The sequence below is a fragment of the Fusarium flagelliforme genome (assembly GCF_020744385.1).
Source record: "Fusarium flagelliforme strain FIESC 12 MPI-CAGE-AA-0113 chromosome Unknown B0J16scaffold_6, whole genome shotgun sequence".
Taxonomy (NCBI): Eukaryota; Fungi; Ascomycota; class Sordariomycetes; order Hypocreales; family Nectriaceae; genus Fusarium; species Fusarium flagelliforme.
The window spans coordinates 1434452-1454143 of record NW_025763508.1 but is presented as its reverse complement, the minus strand read 5'-3'; the positions used below and the strand labels follow the sequence as shown (position 1 = coordinate 1454143).

Here is a 19692-nt window from a genome sequence, read left to right as displayed (position 1 = left end):
TCCCTATACTTTGATAGAGTTGTATGTGTAATTATACTGTCTTCAGGCTTACTCTAAAGCTCACTCTAAGACTTACAGCTTCAAAATAAAATAGCCTAAGTCCTGATCTATGCTTGTGTAAAATATCTAAAATATTTTGTCTCTTAGGCACCACTTATGGCCGGTCTCCTGATAACTCCATGATGAAGCCAATACAAAGACTTAACACGACTCCAAATCCGACAAAAATCTGCCATCTCTTACTCCAGATTCCGTCCTGGCGCAACAGCCATGCCAAACTTCCTAGGGGGAAGAAGAAGCCGACAATCATAGCCTTAATTAATATGTCTAGCACTGCCATACCGGAATTTTCGTCTTCCAGTGGGTTAGCTCCAGATGGAAGGCCGTCTGCATTATTATCAATCCATGCGTCTTCCATATTGCGCAAGGTATCGGGCGATGGCATCGCATCTGGCGTGAAGCCTGCTGTGTGTATAGAGTTGAATTGTGTTCTGAGCGTGGCAATCTCGGAAGGCGTAATTCCAGATTGTAATAATCGATCAAATCCTCTTGGCCGTGGTCTCGTTGACGTCGTAGGTTTTCCATCATCTCCAGTCGCATCCTTGGGTGGCTTGAGCGCCTCCTCCTCTTCCGTTTTCAACTCCTCGCTCGTTAGTTCATCTCCTATAGAGCAATTCACGTAGACTCTTGTAAGATTCGCGCCCTCGACAGCTTTCCCCTTGCCTTTTGGATCGTCATTGTCGCGCGGCGGCGGGGGAGGTGCTTTGAGCACTGAACTGAGCGCCGAACCGTCAGGTAGGATACGGCCTTGGTAAATCAGCCGCAACCGGCTGCGAGATGATAACCGTGTGCGAAGAAGGTGTTTTAAAGCCAGAACTGTTGTTGTGTGAGGAGCGGAGATATTGAGTTCGAGGTCTGGTTGAGATGTTGAGAAGCGGATTGTTAGATGAAGGGGAGGGGGGTGAGGATGCGACGATGTAGCGTGGGAAGTCATGATGTTGGCATTGCTTAGTAAAACAGTTGCTTAGGAAGGGACGATAATTGTGAGAAGTTGAAGCTTGTGAGCGCGATAAAGAATTGACTTTTGATTACTGTTAATGTAAAGATGAAGTGAAGCTACAGCTAAGCTTCATCCATGTCTGTATTTCTGGTGACGTGAGCTCCGCTCGCCGATAGGGTGCCTGTTTCAGAGCAATAGACAAAGCGAATGTAGGTAGTGTTCTAAGCTACCTCTACCGTCTAGTTTAGTGATAGATCTTGGACAAACAGGCCTTTAATTCCGACTCTTGAAATATTTTATAATTTATCATCAATAAAGAGCTCCTGGGAGCATTAGTTAAAGATCTATTATCATGGATAAGAGGCACTGGCACCCCCTAGCGACCTTCTGGAACGATAACTGACAGGGATTGGATCTCCATCTACAGGCCCCCCACTGGACTGGTCCGTCATGACCATTAAAAGTCCCGACCGCCCGGCAGAAACAGTCAAAGATGGTCTAAACTTGGAATAAACAAGGGACATGATCGTGATTTTGTTTTTCATGCCTGTCACTCCCACGCCCTTCTTCAACCTTTTTCACTCTGAACGACTTTATTTAAATCTCCTCTCGTCTCTGATAGAGCAATGGTCATGAAATAATGCCACGCCTGCGAGTGAACAAATATTTGATCTGCTTTTACTGCGGCAAACGATCACATACTAAATATGACGGCATCACTCGCGACTTTCTGTGCCTGTCATGCGATGCGACGAACTACCTCGATGAAGTATGAAGACAGCTACTTCTTATCAAAATAGTTACTGACTGAGTCTAGAATGGAGAGATTACGGATCCTCCAGTAGCCACCGAGCGTGAAGCGCCAGCAACACTATACGCTAATCCTCGACCATCGTCTCCCCCTGCGCCTCAAGATAGTATCTTCTGCGCAACATGTCTCAAGAATCAGCGGCTTTTTACGTCATCTCTGGCGCAGTACTTACCCGACGACCCGAACCACCCCGAATATGCCGAGCTCGAGCGCAACTACTATCGATATCGAAAGGGGTTGGAAGAAAGATATCCTCAAGTTTGTAATGAATGCGCCGAAAGAGTTGACGGTCAGATAAAGAGGGCAGGATACACGGCCAAGACAGACCACCTCCGGCGGATGATGGAGAAGAGTAGGGGACGGAAGAGTACCTCTGAGAAGTCCAGTGCCTTGAATTGGGTTGACAGCTTAGGCAAGGGATTGTGGTGGGGAGGACTGACTCTGCAGATGCTTTGGCATCTCAGGGCAGTCTCTTTTACGCTACAACACCAAGATGTCGGAATGTATGATCCCGATGATCAGAGTTGGGAAACGTTGGCTGTGAGTGGCTTGGCTTATGCTGTCGCATTTCTCCCATCGGCAGATACTTTGATCAACAGTGCTGTTGTCGCAAGTATACTGTCCGCATGGTGGAACCCTCAGTTCGTGCAAGTTTTCCGCGGATTCTCTCGGCACCTACTGGGATTCACACAGTGGTACTCTTTCCAGGGTCTCATTGTCTTCTTCCGTTTTCTATTCCGTCGGGTTTTGGAGATGGATGGAGGCCAGGCGCAATCTCGAAACGCTCAACTCAGTGCGCACTTGGTCATGTCCGTCGTTATGATCATGATATACTCGTCCGCGAAAAGGTCTATCAAAGTCGATACGACTCCCCTTTTCGGCAGCTCCGACACTGCGTTCTCGCCAAGGCAACCTAAAACTCCCCGTATCAAGAGAGAAGAGCCAAAGACGTTGTCTGATTTACTCAACGAAGCACTGGATTCACCTACGCCTACTCCCCAGATCGACCCATCGCCTCAATCGAACATCAGCTCGTTTACACCACGAACATACGTACCTAGTAGCCCCTTGAGACCCCCGGAAAGCCCGTTCAATCGATTTGACAGCCTTAACATCACCCCGCATAAGATGCAGGAAGTCCGGGACTCGGATGAGATGGATTGGACACCAACAGAGTCTCAGACTCCGGCGCAGTCCCAGTACCGAGCTTTCCAGGATTCGCCACTCTCAAGTGGACGGAGGAGACCTTTTGGCGAGGCGCCTGTGGGTAATACACAGAGTCCATTTTGGTACAAAGTTCCTGCCGCACCTATCACACCATCTCAACGTCTACGGAACCCCCCTAATGCGCCTATCTTGAGGAGCAAGCCTGTGCAGCAGGAGAGTATTTTCTTCCGAGGTGCTGCCAGAGATAAGGGCGGAGACGAAGCTGAGGAGAGTGAAGTTGCTTTCAAGCCCCCCAGCTTCTTTGCGCCCCAGGAAAGTAATGATGAGGCAAACGGGTTAGCTGATCTCTTGAGCCAGAGCTTCACTTTAGGTCAGGAGCCAAGTGAGCCTGAGCAAGGGTCCCCAAATCGCTTTTCTGGTGCTCATACTCCTGGTACCCCACAATTCGAAAGGCTCGGTGTCGAGTTTGTCACTTTAGCTGTGTTGCTTGTCCTCTGGAGCTTGACTACTGTATTGCCGATGCCTTTCGGCCGGGAGGTGCAGCTTGCTTTGTTATCTGCGGCAGGAACCATCGCTTTGCGGGTAACAGGCGAAGCGAGTCGGGAACCAAAGGACAACAGAGCTCCTACAGCTGCGAAATACGTGAGCTCCATGCTGAGCGTGTTCGAGCTGGCAGCGGTATGTTGGATCGGCTGGGAGACATGGCAGGGAAATACGGATGGTGGCAAGTACGGCGTTGGAGTTTTGACGGCCATGCTGGGTCATCAGGTTTGGAGTAGTTCGATGTGATTTTAAGCATACCTAGACTGGGCGGACATGTTGTTTTGGGAGATATCACGTACAGGCGTTGGATGAGGAATGAATCATTGTATAAATATTCTAGTAGACTAGGAAACGCTGAGATGTCAATCAACTTATGAGGCAGACAATCTCTGCTTCTACTGCACACCTTTACAGCCTTTTACAGTATGCGATCACTTGGAATAGCTTCTCAACTAAGGAAGGGCTCAATTAGGGGTTTACTGTAGTATAAACACTGATCATGACTACACTATAAAGCCCAAAATCTGACATGCAAATGATATAGCCTCCAAGTCTGTAATCCATATTGTCTAGTGGACGAATCTGAAGTCCAGACGCTGTTGACCTTCATCGGTAGTGTTCAGAAGATAATCCTGCTGCTGCTCCTTAGTCAAAGCATTCCAATTCCTGTCACGAACTTGGTTTCGCCAGATATAGAAATACTTGACTAGGTAGAACAGAATAATATTGGCAGACGTGATACCAAGAATGACTCTGTTTCCTCGACGGTACAATGGCTGATCATCTTCACGGAAGATATTAGACGCCGCGATATTACCGCTCTGTACGGTCATGTTATACAAAGCGGCACTGATGGCTCTTGTGCGCACACTATTGCTGTTTTTAGCATTCCAGCCTACCAGAATGGCGTGGCAGTAGGGATAGCTGAGAAGACCTGTGATGAGAGCGTATCGAACCCAGGGGGAGATATCGCCAGGGAGAACGACGAGGGCGAGAACCCAGGGGAAGATCCAGATGTTGGATAGAGATGAGAGTATGCCTCGTTCTTTAACTCGACCAGATACCCAAGTGACGATGAGTAAGTTGACGGCGAAGAGAAACTGGGAGGGAATAGCGAGGAGGTTGGCTTGAAAGACCGAAAAGCCGATTTGACGGAGGATGAAAGAAAGGTAGGTCTGGAACGGGGAGGGAGGGATGTAGATCATGAGGCCGAGTAGGTATAGTGGCCACTGTTCCCAGTCTTTGACGGCTTTCCAGAGTTTTGAGAGATTGACTGCTTCTCTGGTTGTGTGTTAGTCAGGTTAAGTTATTCATAGCTGAGGATGTTTGCTTACCGATTGTTCATATCACCCTTGCTAGGATCATCGCGAAGAAGTCTGTTCACCATGATATACTCCTCACGTTCATTGAACCAGCCATCTTTGCCGCGGAACCAACTTTTAGTTTGGCAAGGACCTGGGGGCATGAGAACCCAGGAAAAGAGGCCGACGATGAAGGTACCGATTGCTTCGAGGAGGAATCTAATCATGTAAGCTTTAGTTTGGGTGATAGATGATGTCGGATACTTACAGCCAGCGCCAACCGCCCCATCCAAGTACACCTCTCATCTGAAGAATACCTGCAGCAAGAAGAGAGCCCACGATATTGCTCGTACTGAGCGCTGTCCAGAAGAAGGCCAGTCTAATTGGTAGCTCATTGGATTTGTAGAAGTAGGTGAGCCAAAGAACAATATCACTATACTTGTCAGACATTGTCACCAGCAAGAGTGTGATGGGACTTACGGAATGAAGCCACCCATCAAAAGACCCAAGAGAGCCTTGATGGCAAAGTAAGCACTCCTACTTTGAAGTGCAGCTTGTGAACCTGCAACGAGGGACCAACTGCAGATGAGGAAGGGGATCCATCGATCTGCGCCGAGTTTCTTGCTGATCAAACCGCTAGGGAGTTCGGCTGAGAGGAAACAAACAAGGAATATCTGATTTTGTGTTAGTGGGAGTAATGTGTTGTTAGTAAAGGAGACTGACAGTTTGGCCGTAGTTGAAGTCATTCGTGTTCATGCCTATTTCTGGTAGCTGTATAAGATGGTCAGTAACTTAAAAACTTAAAGGAAGGGAGCTAACTTACCATGTTATCGGAAATAGCACGGTTGATATTACGGCGGTGGAAGTCTAGGGATAGGAACATAACCCATGCCCATAAACAAATACGAAAGTCGATCTGTAGTTGCACCTCTTGTTAGCAAACAGACATATCACAAATCAGTCAGCTAAGAGGTTTCAAGGCAACATACCCTTCGAACAAGTTTCTTCTCTTCTTGGTCTGTCCAAGTGAAACTAGGATCAAACCGGTGTCGATTCTCATACTCAGCCTTTTCATAGACCTTCCTCCAGCGATCAGCGATCTCTGGATCAGAGAAAGGGTGTTCGATGGACGAAGCAGCAGATTCATTGCCACTGTCGACATGGGATTGGTCTTTGACATCGACTAGTTTGGTAGTCGTGTCACGACCCTGACTTGCAGCCATGATGGATGGGTGAGTAGTCGTCAAGGGTATGAAGAGGAAGAGTCCGCGGAGATGTCTGAGATGGGATGATTCTGATGGATGTATGGCTGGTTTATAAGTAGCTGCCATTTCCTCATCGCAACTCTACTTCTACTAACTACTAACTACTCGGAAATCTTTTTGCCTCAACACGCATCGGATGTCGCAACCACGCAGCGAAACCGGGGTTATCAATGTCGCGATGAGCTTTGGAAATCACCTCAAGTCTAGGCGAACATGCGTTCTTTGTTGGATATAACAAGCTAACTTGGAGCCCCCACGGGCAAACTACGATATCGGAAACAAGGTATGTTAAACTATAGCGTACAGATGTAACAATATTGTCAGTCCAAGTGCTTAAAAGGTTTCGCCATCGGTTGAAGTAGAGAGATCAGTAGCCAATAAGAACCTATGGATAAGACTTCGCAAGTCATATTGAGCTAAGTGCTATTAAGTTGAAAAAGGTCGCTTGGGTTTGGACTAGAATGGCAGTCTATTGAGGGGATTCGATATATCTCATATCGCAAGATATGGCGTGCTGGCCAAGGGGTTGATCGAACCAATCGCTGAGAGAACCGACCGAGAACCCGTGAAATGCCAGGATCTAGAATTAACCCCGAGATTATCTAGATTACATCTACTCGCGTTCCATAGCGACGAATGCGAGGTATACTTATTGTTGGCAAGAGTTGAGGTTCAGTTGCGCTCGAGTATGTTTGATAGTTGTCCTGTATAGTATAGAACACGGCAAACTGTAACTCACCTATGGTCCACCATAGACAATATCAATACATATAAGATGAACTGTTTACAAGCCTATTGAACCTTTAGATGATCATAATATATCTGGTTCTTGAGTTGTTCGCCTTGATGGCGATGATTGATTGTCGCATTGCGTGACCCATCCCCAGAGATTGCGACAACCACCACAATGTTCCCTATCCGACGTATCAATATTGCGCAATACTTTCCAATGGCACCTAAAGTAGATAGCCTCTTGGCTACGACAATTCGCTTGCATTTCGAGGTCGCATCGTACCTCTACCTCACAGATTGCGTGATTTGAAGCCATAATGCAACTGCTACGCTTTGTCGATCGACGCGATAGAGGCGACACTCGCGCAATACCTCCAACCCAGAATTAATTCCGAAAGCATCTTGATGATCATTGTGAGACGATATTACGACGGATGGAATCTTCCGAGTTTTTGTTTCCCCGCGTTGTGAATACTACAAGTAAATGCTCACCTTCCGGGGGTGAGAAGTGTATATAAGAACCATAGCTCCCACGACTGGATGGCCATTTCTACAGATCAGAATCTACAGCTGAGCTTCAAGATCTTATACAAATAATTCAAAATGGCTCCTTCAGCTGTCGAGACCACGACGCAATCTGCTTCGGAAACACAGAAAGTCAAGCTCTACCCTGGCCACGTCGATGGTGCCTATAAAGAGCTCTCCCCTGTCTCATACCAGCGAGACGCTGAAGAGAAAGGTATTGACGGACATGCAGCTGCCAAAGTAAGCCATCTTAACTCACTTACTCATCATCCACTAATTGACTTGTCAGTATCCCAACTATCTTCCAACTTGGAATGCCGACCAAGTCTATCCTCCCCTAGAACCCTTTGAACACTACGACCACGGCAAAGATGCAGACCCAAGCTTCCACAACCTTATCAAATCGGAAACCAAAGTCTCCCATCTCACTCCTACCATCGGCACTGAGATTGAAGGCATCCAACTAAGCTCCCTCTCCAACGCCGGCAAGGATGAACTTGCACGCTACGTAGCAGAGCGCAAAGTCGTAGCCTTCCGCAACCAAGATTTCGCCGACCTGCCCATTTCAGAAGCTCTTAACTTCGGAGGTTACTTCGGTCGTCACCACATTCATCCCACCTCGGGTTCACCAGAAGGCCATCCAGAGATCCATCTCGTTCATCGAAGTGCGGGAGATAAATCATATGAGGACTTTTTCAAGACTCGTGTGAGCTCCGTGGCATGGCATTCTGATGTGACTTATGAGCAGCAACCGCCTGGAACTACGTTCCTCTACGTGCTGGATAACCCCGATACTGGTGGCGATACCCTCTTTGCTAATACCGTTGAGGCGTATAACCGACTGTCGCCTACGTTTCAGAAGCTTCTGCATGGACTTAAGGCGACGCATTCTGGTATTGAGCAGGTCAATGCTAGTGTGAAGAAGGGCAGTGTTAAGAGGAGGGAACCCGTTGTTAATGAGCATCCTATTGTTCGAACACATCCTGTTACTGGGGAGAAGTCTCTTTACGTTAACCCTCAGTGTAAGTCACCTTACCTAAAGGCTGTATCATGCTAACATTTGCTAGTTACACGAAGCATCGTTGGACTCAAGAAGGAAGAGTCTGATGCCATCCTCAACTTCTTGTTTGAGCATATTGCTTGGGGCGCTGATTTCCATGCTCGTGTCAAGTGGCAGGCCGGAACTGTTGTAGTTTGGGATAATCGATCCGTTCAGCATACTGCTATTCTAGACTGGCACTCTGGTCAGCGAAGACATTTGGCTCGAATTACACCCCAGGCTGAGAGGCCATACGAGACACCTTTTGAAGGCTAGACATGGGAGAAACATGTATCTAAAGGATTCTCGAATAAGAATATAAATGAATTTACCTACCAGGAAGAATATGATATTGGGAGGCCGTCCCATTAAAGTGTTGCTGATATTTTGGTAACTCAATCGAGTAGGCAGTGCGAGGCTGACTCAATACTGCAAATTGGAAAGCGATCGACATTCAAGTGAGGGAGAATATTACATTGCCTACCGGATGCCGCAGGGCTGTGTTATGACAAAGTACCATGTGTAAGCTGCAGCAGCTCATCCCTGGACTTGCATAGATACTATAAATGGCCTGTGGCAATGCAGATGAACTGGTAGAATTAATTTAAAGAAGATAGTATGCAGTATGAAAAAGCTTGGGAATGTGCTCTTGGACGGTATGACACAAATACTTTATCGAGCATCATCATGATGGACAATCCTCTGGAATACAAAACTTATGAATACGATGCCCTTCCATCAACAACCTCGATTCGCCTCCTCTATCCCGTAAGGCGACCCAAGAACCATAAACCCCCTTCCATCAACAATATCCCCTTACTTGAATTTCTTCTCAAGCCAACAGAACGCCATGATCTACCTTCCTACGACGCCCTATCGTACACATGGGGTAACCCAAACTTCGTACCGAGCGGATCATCCGACGAATATTCAACTCAACATAAACATGTAATCGTCGTTAACGGCCGCTTGTTCTACATCACAAGGAATCTTTACGAAGCGCTGAGTCAACTTCGACAGCCGAAGGAAGGGTTTGCGGATGTTGATAGACGATCGGAGCCGTTCAATAAGACGGGTCTTATTAAAGCTGCTGAGAAAGGGAGCTTGAAACGGGTCATCGAGTATCTTGAGCAGGGAGCTGATCATACTTGTCAAGATAATTTTGGAGAGACAGCTTTGCATTACGCAGCAGAAAATGGATTTCCAGAGATAGTAAGGGCTCTTCTTTCTAAGGGCGCGGATATAAACACTCTTGATCGTTCTGGAAGGAATCCTTTAAGTTGTTGTTTACAACGGGAGAGACATCAGTGGCAAGAAACAGCTGAGATCCTGCAAAATTGGAATAGTCGGAACAGCTCACCAGCGGAAGATACTCCTGATACGGAAGTGCCACTTTGGATCGATGCGATATGTATCAACCAGGATGATATATCAGAACGCAATAGCCAAGTGGCTATAATGTCTCATATCTACGGCTCAGCGAGATGTGTAGTTGCGTGGCTGGGAGAGGCGGATGACGAGACAGAGTCGTTTTACAATTCATTCTCATATCTACTCCAACCTGCGGTGCTCTCTCCCCAAGAGCATCAACGCTTCGCCTCAGGGCGAGGTTGCACAACACCCTGGGACATGGACGGCATGAGACAATTACTGACCCGTTCATGGTTCTCTAGAACCTGGGTTATTCAGGAAGTCTCTCTCGCCAAGGATATCATCTTGATATGCGGCCCATTCCGATTCCCATGGGATGAAGTCTTTACTCTTCTCTTCGAGATTTTAGGGGAAGCAAAAGCTTACGAATCCTTATCACAAGGGAAGCCACGTATGAAGTTCGAACGGGCTTCACCGGGAACAGAGATCTTGTCGCTCTTCGACATCAGGATCCGGACGAGACCCGATTGTATAGAAGGAATAAGAGCACGAAAGAAATTCCTCAAGCAACCCGCCTTGCAGACCAAATACAAACAGCAGCTGAGCCTCGCAGCTTTGATTATTCTTACCTGGAATTTCTATGTCTCTGACCCACGAGATAAGATATTTGCCTTGTTAAGTCTTTCGAAACCGCTCGAGGGTATATCAGCAGACTATTCCAAATCGATCCCCGAAGTCTTCACTGGTGCGGGCAGAGTTCTTCTTCAGGCTGGAGGAGACAACAGTGTTCATACATGGGATGGCTCAGCAATGGATAACCTGGAACCGTTAGAGTCACTATCTTTTGTTCAACCACATATATCTACCGCTCTTCCTTCTTGGGTTCCGACATTTAGTCAAAGACTAGACCGTCCACGAATCTACCACAAGCGTTACGATGCCTCAGGGCACCGTCAGCTTGTCTTACATGAATCCTTACCCTGTATACTCAAGCTGGATGCTCTGATAGTCGACACTGTCGTTGAGATTGAGAAGTCCCCTCCTCCGAGTTGGCAAGACCCCTTGGTGAACGATTATACAATGGAAGCATGGTGGGGCATCATATCACGACTTCCATCAATTTATCCAACCGGAGACACCAGAATTGAAGCATTCTGGCGAACTCTGGTATCCCATCTAGGACCTAGGAATATGATACCAACAAGCGAGGCTTTCTTTAAAGGTCTTCTTCGTCAATGCCTGGTTGAGCATCGTCGAAGTAGCTCCAGTGACCGTCATTCAAAACTCTGCCAAGTCATAGAAGACCTCAGAGTGACAGACACATCCGATTTACTACCAACAGCATCAGAAGTGCTGAGCAGTGAGAAAGGCCTCTATGATAGGACCAGTGGAAAGTCTTTGGGGATTAGATATCTACTTCGCTTCAAAGAGTTTTTGAGGGAGCGATGTTTGGCGAGGACGGAGGGAGGATATCTAGGGCTGCTGTCCAAGGAGGCCAGGGTGGAGGATCGTATAGTGATTTTAGCAGGTGGCCGGACGCCATTTGTCCTTCGTCCGAACGACAAAGGGCAGTTTACATTTCTGGGCGAGGCTTTCGTTCATGGGATGATGTTTGGGGAGTTGGTGAGAGGGGAAGACTGCAAGTTTCAGCCTCTTGAGATACAGTAGCTTAATAGATGTGTATGAAGTCAATGACTAGAGTTGTATACCAGGGTAAAAACCTACTGTTCAAGTCAAGTTAAAGAAAAGCATTCTCGGCCAAAGCCGTAGCTATCTACCCAAAGCCATCAGCCTCTCCCAGTCTCCCTCAAATACATGACTCCATCCCGTCAGCCATACACGTGGGAACAAGAAAGATTTGAGATAACCCTCCCTCCACAACCTCCACCACCTTCCAGAAAGCCCCGATCCTCAGTTAGGTCTTCGTATCTCAAGCTAGAAGAAATGGAAAGATCCGCATAGAAGACGCCGGATATGTTTTGGGGTCGGGCATGGCGACATTCCGAAGGCACTCCGCCAACTCAACTGTTACGGATGTCTGGTCCCTTAACGGGGACTCGGGTCCGCTTACAAATGTGCCGAGATTAAGCCACCAGTCAATCATTGCGTTGCCGAGAACTTGTGTCCTGAACGTTGAAGATGTGGGAATAGTCTCAGATACCACGTGTAAGTGAGACAAGACAACCACGAAACTCATCACGACAGTCCACTCTCACATCAATCTCATATTTAGAGACAAATAGTCATTACCCTTCACATAACATACTCAGTTTATGTTTATGATGATCAATCTTTATTATCCTTCAATTTCAATTCCACATCGGCTGCATCGAGTTTAGTCCAGGAACAACAGGAATGTTGCCACGCCCACCATCAAAGGCACAACGCATCTAGAGCTCTATAGTCTAAACTTACAGTTAGAAATTTAAATTTAGTTACAACCATGATCGACCATTAAGGAAGGTATAAGATGGCGAAGTCCCCTTCTCTCCCGTTTGCGGCTTTGTTTGACCCAGTCTCTCATTAAACACCAGCGGCACTCTTTTCTTTCCACTCTTGATCTTTTATAGATCAAATCCACTCTTTTGAAACAAAATTGATACCTACAGTCATATATACTTATACACACTCACGTTCACACGTTATATACGCTTATCTACAAAATGAAGGCTTCCGTCGCCCTCTCCATCCTGGCATGCGCCATCTCTTCAGCTACAAGCATCCACCACCGTCGAGCCGACAACTTCCTTCCTGCTGCTGGCATCCCCAAGGCCGGATACAATGCTTATGGAGGGAACTATGATCATCAGGAGACGAACCAGTTTCAGCCTGTAGGTCAGAAGCAGACTTCTTCCAGCTCTGGCTCCACCACCAACACAAACAACAACAACAAAAATACAAAAACCGACACAAAAGCAACTACTAAGTCATCGTCGAAAAAGTGCATTTCAAAGGGAAAGCTTGAGTCTATCGTCAACAAGTACGTCTCTACTTTCTCGGGTATCACCGATGGTGGAGCGCTTGCGAGGACTATCTTTCAGGAGGATGTCAAGTTCTATTCGCAGAGTATTTGGTGGACTTCTTCTTCTAGCAAGATCAACAAATACGCAAAGGTAAGCGTCTCGCTTGACTCGATCAAACACGTCTCTAACATACTTAGAACGACAACTTCCCTCCTGTATTCAAGAACCTAAAGGAGCTCATCGCCGGCAACACGGAAAAGACCAACGACCCCAGCGCTTTTATCAAGGGACCTATCGCTTACGGCTGCAACACCTTCACCTTCTACTGGAAGGGTGACTTTGAGATTCCCCGTGGTAGCAAGCGCGGTCGTGGCAATGGTATCGACATGGTCTTTTTGAGCCCTGCCACTGGAAAGATCAAGAAGGCTTACTCTGAGTACAACACTCTCAACCAGGTTTATAACTGGGGTGCTCATATTACTTGGTCCAAGGACGATGTTTGCTGTGATTGTCCTGTTGTGTTTGATGATAAGTGCAAATGCAAGGGAAAATAGAGTGTCATTGACTTTGGCCTTGGGTTTGGCCTTGGGTTTGGCCTTGGGTTTGTAAATAGTTGGCAAATGGATACATTGAGGAAAAGGAGTTTGTGGGTTTGTTTGGTTTGGGTGTACTTAGATAGGCGTTGAATGCATATACAATCATTCCAATTGCATGCAGTACAGTACGACTTGCTTTTGAGTATTATAGACGACTAGACACTCTAGACTCGTCTCCCAAAAATACATTGATCAACTTGGAAAACTCATCCGCATACTGATAAAGGAACCCATGACCAGAATCAGGATACAAATGCAACTGCGCCTGAGCATTCTTCAGTTTCCTCCACATAACAATACTGTTTTCCGTCGGCAACAAAACATCATCACTCCCTATCATTTGTCAGTAAAGTAACCTCTCGTCAAAGCTGTTTGTCCAACTTACCATTTGCAATCAAGACAGGTATAGTCAACTCTCCAAGTCGATCATAACTCGCATCCTTGGCTTGCTTCGGATCCATAAACTTGGCAAAAGCAATCGCTTGTCGTCTTGCATTTCCAACCTCAACATGTTCCGTCCTATCCTCCCTCGCGCCTGTGATTCTCTTCCACACCGCTTCGCCAGCAGCCTTGCTTTTCTCCGAAACGCCAAACATACTCACCATAAACGCATTCTTCTGCTCTTCCTCCGTCTTAGCAGCCAGAAGAAGATTGAATGGTGTGAGATCAGGTGCTGAGACTGTGCCTTCACCACTACTGGGCATTGTACCACAGAGAATAAGGCGGCGCACAAGGTCTTTGCCGTTAAGAGCGACAAGCTGTGCGACGCAACCGCCCATGGAGAAACCCATCACATCAGTTTGTTTTACTCCAAGGGCGCGAAGGACGTTTATGTAGTACTGTGCCCACATGAAGTATTGCTTTGGGACTTCTCCTTCTGATCGGCCTACGCCGGCGTTGTCAATCATGATGATAGGCCTTTTAGCCGCGATGGGATTTATGAGGGCTGGGTCCCAATGATCCATCGTTCCCCTTCTCAATCAGCTTCTTGCTCGCCGCTGAATATGACGGGAAACTCACCTGAAGTGCATCAACAGCGTGAGAGGCACGCCATTGGTTGAGCCGAAGCGTCGGTAGGCGAATTTGATGCCATCTACAGTGATGAATTGGTTTTGAGCAGTTTCGTAAGTCGACATTTTGTCAGTGCACAGGAAATTAAGAAACGAGATCAAGGTTAGACTGTTGATGTATTGATGTTGATATCTAAAGGTAAAGTAAAAGATGCCGAGGTTCATGGTCGGCTTTTGACGTCAGCTGATCTGGGGAACCCCTGTTGAATACAATACTTTCCTGATTAGGAAGTCTCACAAAGACATCGTGATACTGCCAAAGCAAGCCTTCAAAGATGGCTCAAATATTTCATGACTTCAGTCAACCACCAGATTCTTTTTGGCTCATCTCCCATTTCCCAAGTCCCCCAGTCAAGGTCGGGGTCGTTGCGAGGTCCTACCCTGAACAGTGATATCGAGAATGCCAAAAGAAACATCAACTCGCTCGGCAAGGACATCCACATATAAGGCCAGTGGATACCACCGCCTTCTTTGAACGTCTCGTATAGCCCAACTGCCAGACAGACTTGGCTCAAACAAAACATCTCCATCAGTCTAGATACTTCCTGGACCTCAAATACTTGGCGCGGAGGTGGACCGGTGGAAATAAGTCCCCAGCGATCTGGGATACGCAAGACCCTCGACTGTACGTAATACCACCTGCGAGCTCTATCAAGCTGCTTAGAGCTGATGACAGTGTGGCCACGGTCTTTGGACTCAGTCATGTCCTTTAGCTCGGTCTCGTCTTTGGGCTCGGCCATGTCGTTGGTCTGATGAAGCGTATGTTGAAGACTCTATGGAAGCGGTTATTTTGAGGGCCTGCTTATACTAAGATTAGATGAGGCTTACATTAGAGGAGGTTGGGGTATCTGGATGTTGAGATTTTTGAATGAATGTTTCTGGGATAGAATTCTGGGATGCGAGAATTGATGTATTTTATATTTCTGTTGAGACAAGGCTGATGCAAGTGAAGCAGAGAAACCTAATACTTGCACACTCTCAACTCTAACTTTACAAACATACGATAGGCTTTAGAGCGTGGATTATATACCAGGACCAGCGATTACTAGGTAGTCATGAGTTACTTGCTGATTCATTCGGCCTAGGCTTTCGCCGCAATCTCTTGGGAGCTGGGGCAGCTACCAAAGTTATCTATCAAACCGACTTGCCGACCGCGAAATACTTCAAGTCTCCGACCCCCCGTGTACAGCATTCTCTAAACTCTCTTGCAAAATAATATTACCTTAAGTAAAGTACAGTTGTCTGCACTTGGAGCTATAACTATCCAGTATGGCATTATGCTGGCTATTATCTTTCCCTCTAGTCTTTAACACAACCTACGTATTGCCATACGTTTATGTTATCCTATTGTTTAGGGCACAGAGATGAGCTTCATGGTTTTCTCAAACGACAGCCTGTATGACTCTTGTTATCAACACTGGCCCATGGTGATGTTGTGATGGTTACACTTTTTGTTCACACCTAATAGTCGGGTCAACGGTTTACAAGCAGAAATTGTGCAATGCTTTTAACAACAACTGGTGAAATAGGCCATATCGTAACATTCTTGCTGCTTATGCTCCAATATGTGTTCTTACTGCTTATTCCCTACTGTCCTCAGGGTAGCTATATAAAACACCACAACGAAGCCTGGAATGTAATACTTTCAAGAAACTTATCACCATAAGTCCCGGGTATGACAGCAAGGCAATATGATGCCTCAAATTCATTCTCTCATCCCATAAGTCTCCCTCGCGCATCAATTGTCATCTCAGATACTGGAGCCTGTTCTGCTACTCTGGCTGTTGTGCACTGAGGGTCTGCAATACACTCAGCACACAAATGACTTGGATGTATCTCAGGTTTCATATAGAGAAGACTCAAGTTCTTAATACATACCTATTTGAGCCATTGATATGAAAGTGTTAAAGTTATCGGTGCGATTCAGATCCCTCCTACTCATTTTGAAAACTGTTACTAGCACCGGCAATGGCTCAGCAATGGCAATGAGAACTTAAATGAATAGGAACATATTCTGTCTTACTTCTCATTCTCTTAGCACTTTGATTGCACCTTCGAATCCACGTACATTCAAGATAAGACGGAATTGAGTCTCATCTATGAAACCTATATAGCAGCTATGCTCATATGCTTGCATCTTCCGTGTGAAATATGAGATCGAGCATGCGAAGACAGCATTGTATCGTTCTCGTCCTAGGTTATATTGCCTACCGATTGACTAATGATTGAGTAGTTACCTTGACTAAACTTCTGGTCATCACTGTTGCTCATGTGAGCAGTCAAACAGTAATTACGAGGTCAGACACTTTTGTCCAGACTGGCAGTGCGTGACCCTTCTGTACATGTCTGCTCAGACACACAGCGTTCGGCTGTACAATATACTGGATATTTGCATGGAAAGGCGCATCACATAGATAAACAGTTCCTTTCTCTTCTTGTCAGTCATATAAGTAGTGGGTTTAACAGAAGATATCAGCAGTATCGGTACACCCGAGCATCACCTTTTCAGCTACTTTAAAGCTTTGCATCTTGGGATCTTAGCCATATGAAGACAATTAGACTCTCTCGGCTCTCACGGTCATGATATTAAACCAAGGCTAAGCGGTCTTGATACTGGTACCACATCAGATTAGATTGATTTCGACGGGTTACCCTACGTAGTAAGTCTGTACTGTAAGCCTCGCCCATGGCCCCTGGTCTACTCAGAAGATCCATGCCAAGCATCTTAGGGTATTCTTGACAATACAATGACACATATGTTCCAGGTACAGCCAGGATGATCTTTTGAGCCGCGCCGAAATGGCTTCAGCCTACGGAACTTCCTCTTGGAGAAAAATTCGTTTGATCAGGTGTGGACGCTTCCCTGATAAAGGTGAAGCCATCGTCATTGTCATCCAGGGTCGGGCAGTATCTTACATCCACACCGTAGCGCATTGATCAGCAGTTTCTGGGGAACTGTGCAGGGCGTGTATGAAACCTGGGGACTCCAAATAAAGATTTTATCGTCACCGAGATCGGATCTGCGAGGCTGGTGCCTGTTTTTTGCCTCACCTTGGGATGCCGTCACACAGAGCTCAGTATACACCCCAGTGTTGAGCCAGAACGACGCGTCTTAGTCCACAAAAGACTAAAACAGAACAAAGTTATGCCGGTAGTTGCATCTGCTATCCTTGGTCCAGCGGCTTTGGCGCTCGACCTAAGCCCCACGCCCCTCATGAGACTGACTGACGTTTTTCTAGGGCGCCCAGACGCCATGGAAAAGAAGCTCTCGATAACCATGTGGAGTCTCACTAAAGACTTGGTGCCAACACGATTTCTTCCGAGGTCATTCCTCGGCATATCCGTTTTACTCCGAGCAAAGAATTTTCTCTCATTGAACCCTAAAAGATAAGTTCTTTAATACTGAAAAGAACCTGTGCTGCAAACGTGCGTCCTTTTGATTGGTGAATTGTTAGGATTGATACAGCTTGAACCCTGGGAGGCTGGGTCAAAGAACCAGCTTGCCAGTTGCTCATAGCTTGGCTCACTTAATCAAGATGGGCTTTTCCCGAGCATAATATCCGAAGATAAGAACTCAAGTGTGCAGTAAGCTACCGGGATCTGTTACTGGATTCAAGAATAAACCAGTCATGTTAAGTCAACCTGGCAACCGTCACCATCGGCAGTGTAGCTCGTATCAAGATCAAGAGCAAGAAGCTTTGGGGTTCCGTATATCCGACTGGTCATGCAAACTGCTCATTTGTTATGATTGATGAAATACCATACAGTACCAGCAACCTGCGCTGGCTTTTGGGACAGGTCTTCCAAACTCAATCGGGCTCAATGCTTTTTGTCCTAGTCATGGACCAATGGCCCAACCTCCCGGTAATTGTGATGACCTTCGTATTCGAGGAGTACCTATAAGCTTGAGCAAACTTTGGGAGAAGTGTTAATGACGTTCAAACACATGTCAGCAGCTTCGGGTGTTTACTGAAACACGTCTGTCGCAGGCGTCGACCGAGCTGGGACGGTCGAGATGTAGACATAGAAACTTTGTCAAGCATCTCCATCACATGCAAGCATGCAATATAACAAAGGCATCCCAATACCACAGCAAGCCGCTTGGCCGTTGAGGCTCGGTCAAACATCAGTGGACCCGTTATATGCTCTCATTATCTCCAAACCTTCGCGTCACCACCATTCTTTCACGATGACAATCTGTTGACATCTGAAGATGCATGATTTAACTCCTTGGCATCAATCAAATTGTCTCCGTAGATAGGCTTGATAAATGCCGCTTAAACGCTCAGCATTTCCATAGGTGTCGTTGCGTTGCTGTTCATATCTGCTGCACTGCACCCTGTAACCACGATCTCCACAACCGTAATCATGGATCCAGGAGCATGTAGTCTTCATCCAGATCAGGCAAGCTTCGGCGTTTCTGATAAGCCTAGTATGCGATGGGTTTAGCTATATGTTGAGTTGGAAGAGTAGATAACTTCAAATAACGTCCGGCATGATCGGTTCGAAGGATTGAGGGTTGCGAATCGAAACCACGAGCCTTATCACGTTTTCTGTGCCTGTTCCAATACTCTGCAATATCGTCGTTCACCGGGCTCACTTGAACCCAGTCAGAAAGCCGGTGGGCTATGGCTGGTTCTATCACAGTACTAGGCACCAGTGTTGACCACAGGTGGGCGCTTCGTTACTGCCTCCTATCATTTGAGCCAAGGATAAGCCTCCCAGGAGTGTTGCCATACTCAATGTCCGAGACCACGGTTCAGCTTGATCTCATATCCGGCACCGATGGCTTGGGATGAAGCACCAAACATGTCCTATCCGGTAATAGACGGTCCCATCTGTCTGGTTATCACCTCTCGCTTGTGGTCCCAACACCAACTCAATAGGGCCTGTGCTGCAGTTGTTGGTTTGCTTATCGGGACGGGACGCCGACATTAAGCAGGGCAGAAAGCTGGGCAAGTCAACAAGGCAAGGGATATCCGAACTTGCGGGATAAATTCGATTAGAAGCATCTTCTGACCTTGCTCTTTGCCCTATGAAGGGTATCCGACCTATGCAAGCACTTCATTTTACATTCGCGTGATGCTTTGCATAAACAAACGTCGTAGAACCCTTTGCTAGTGGCCCTGGACTGTTCAATCTAGCTTAAGACCTCTGTAACGTAACAAACCTGGTATTGAGCGCTTCCGGTCCATAGCAAGGTCTTGACAACCCATGTGACAAATTGTTCACACCCCTCAGGGCACGAGAAGACAGCTACTGGGCAAGGGTTGTGACTTTTGCAAGGGGGCTTCCCCATGCTGACCCAT

At 46.8% G+C, this 19692-nt stretch overlaps 8 protein-coding genes across 8 annotated transcripts; 4 read left to right on the top strand and 4 right to left on the bottom strand.

Moving 5' to 3' along the window:
- Positions 1-38: 38 nt before the first annotated feature.
- Positions 39-1100, bottom strand: B0J16DRAFT_172112 (DUF2407 C-terminal domain-containing protein). The gene has a single exon (XM_046122431.1). The coding sequence runs from the start codon at positions 992-994 to the stop codon at positions 155-157; it is 840 nt and encodes a 279-aa protein (XP_045980064.1). The 5' UTR covers positions 995-1100; the 3' UTR covers positions 39-154.
- A 418-nt stretch (positions 1101-1518) lies between these two features.
- Positions 1519-3925, top strand: B0J16DRAFT_347044 (Ima1 N-terminal domain-containing protein). The gene is made up of 2 exons (XM_046128517.1): positions 1519-1769; positions 1818-3925. The coding sequence occupies exons 1-2, from the start codon at positions 1641-1643 to the stop codon at positions 3765-3767; spliced, it is 2079 nt and encodes a 692-aa protein (XP_045980063.1). The 5' UTR covers positions 1519-1640; the 3' UTR covers positions 3768-3925.
- Positions 3926-4090: 165 nt separating this feature from the next.
- Positions 4091-6045, bottom strand: B0J16DRAFT_308575 (major facilitator superfamily domain-containing protein; the record flags this gene model as incomplete). Its single annotated transcript, XM_046124881.1, has 7 exons — positions 4091-4802; positions 4856-5041; positions 5091-5255; positions 5303-5496; positions 5546-5593; positions 5646-5738; positions 5812-6045. The coding sequence occupies 7 exons, from the start codon at positions 6043-6045 to the stop codon at positions 4091-4093; spliced, it is 1632 nt and encodes a 543-aa protein (XP_045980062.1).
- Positions 6046-7422: 1377 nt separating this feature from the next.
- Positions 7423-8659, top strand: B0J16DRAFT_402828 (uncharacterized protein; the record flags this gene model as incomplete). Its single annotated transcript, XM_046132681.1, has 3 exons — positions 7423-7584; positions 7634-8366; positions 8412-8659. The coding sequence occupies 3 exons, from the start codon at positions 7423-7425 to the stop codon at positions 8657-8659; spliced, it is 1143 nt and encodes a 380-aa protein (XP_045980061.1).
- Positions 8660-9045: 386 nt separating this feature from the next.
- Positions 9046-11424, top strand: B0J16DRAFT_402826 (heterokaryon incompatibility protein-domain-containing protein; the record flags this gene model as incomplete). The annotated part of the gene is made up of 1 exon (XM_046132680.1): positions 9046-11424. The coding sequence occupies exon 1, from the start codon at positions 9071-9073 to the stop codon at positions 11420-11422; it is 2352 nt and encodes a 783-aa protein (XP_045980060.1). The 5' UTR covers positions 9046-9070.
- Positions 11425-12417: 993 nt separating this feature from the next.
- On the top strand, positions 12418-13271 carry B0J16DRAFT_387314 (uncharacterized protein; the record flags this gene model as incomplete). The annotated part of the gene is made up of 2 exons (XM_046131669.1): positions 12418-12867; positions 12915-13271. The coding sequence occupies 2 exons, from the start codon at positions 12418-12420 to the stop codon at positions 13269-13271; spliced, it is 807 nt and encodes a 268-aa protein (XP_045980059.1).
- Positions 13272-13458: 187 nt separating this feature from the next.
- On the bottom strand, positions 13459-14449 carry B0J16DRAFT_387313 (Alpha/Beta hydrolase protein; the record flags this gene model as incomplete). The annotated part of the gene is made up of 3 exons (XM_046131668.1): positions 13459-13646; positions 13699-14285; positions 14334-14449. The coding sequence occupies 3 exons, from the start codon at positions 14447-14449 to the stop codon at positions 13459-13461; spliced, it is 891 nt and encodes a 296-aa protein (XP_045980058.1).
- A 195-nt stretch (positions 14450-14644) lies between these two features.
- On the bottom strand, positions 14645-15506 carry B0J16DRAFT_347039 (uncharacterized protein). The gene has a single exon (XM_046128516.1). The coding sequence runs from the start codon at positions 15121-15123 to the stop codon at positions 14653-14655; it is 471 nt and encodes a 156-aa protein (XP_045980057.1). The 5' UTR covers positions 15124-15506; the 3' UTR covers positions 14645-14652.
- Between the last annotated feature and the right edge of the window lie 4186 nt (positions 15507-19692).

Bases quoted from the DNA above. Each gene is read 5' to 3' on its own strand.
- B0J16DRAFT_347044 (XM_046128517.1), top strand. From the start codon at position 1,641: ATGCCACGCCTGCGAGTGAACAAATATTTGATCTGCTTTTACTGCGGC. The intron at 1,770-1,817 runs GTATGAAGACAG...GACTGAGTCTAG, and splicing joins CGACGAACTACCTCGATGAA to AATGGAGAGATTACGGATCC.
- B0J16DRAFT_172112 (XM_046122431.1), bottom strand. From the start codon at position 994: ATGACTTCCCACGCTACATCGTCGCATCCTCACCCCCCTCCCCTTCAT.
- B0J16DRAFT_347039 (XM_046128516.1), bottom strand. From the start codon at position 15,123: ATGGCCGAGCCCAAAGACGAGACCGAGCTAAAGGACATGACTGAGTCC.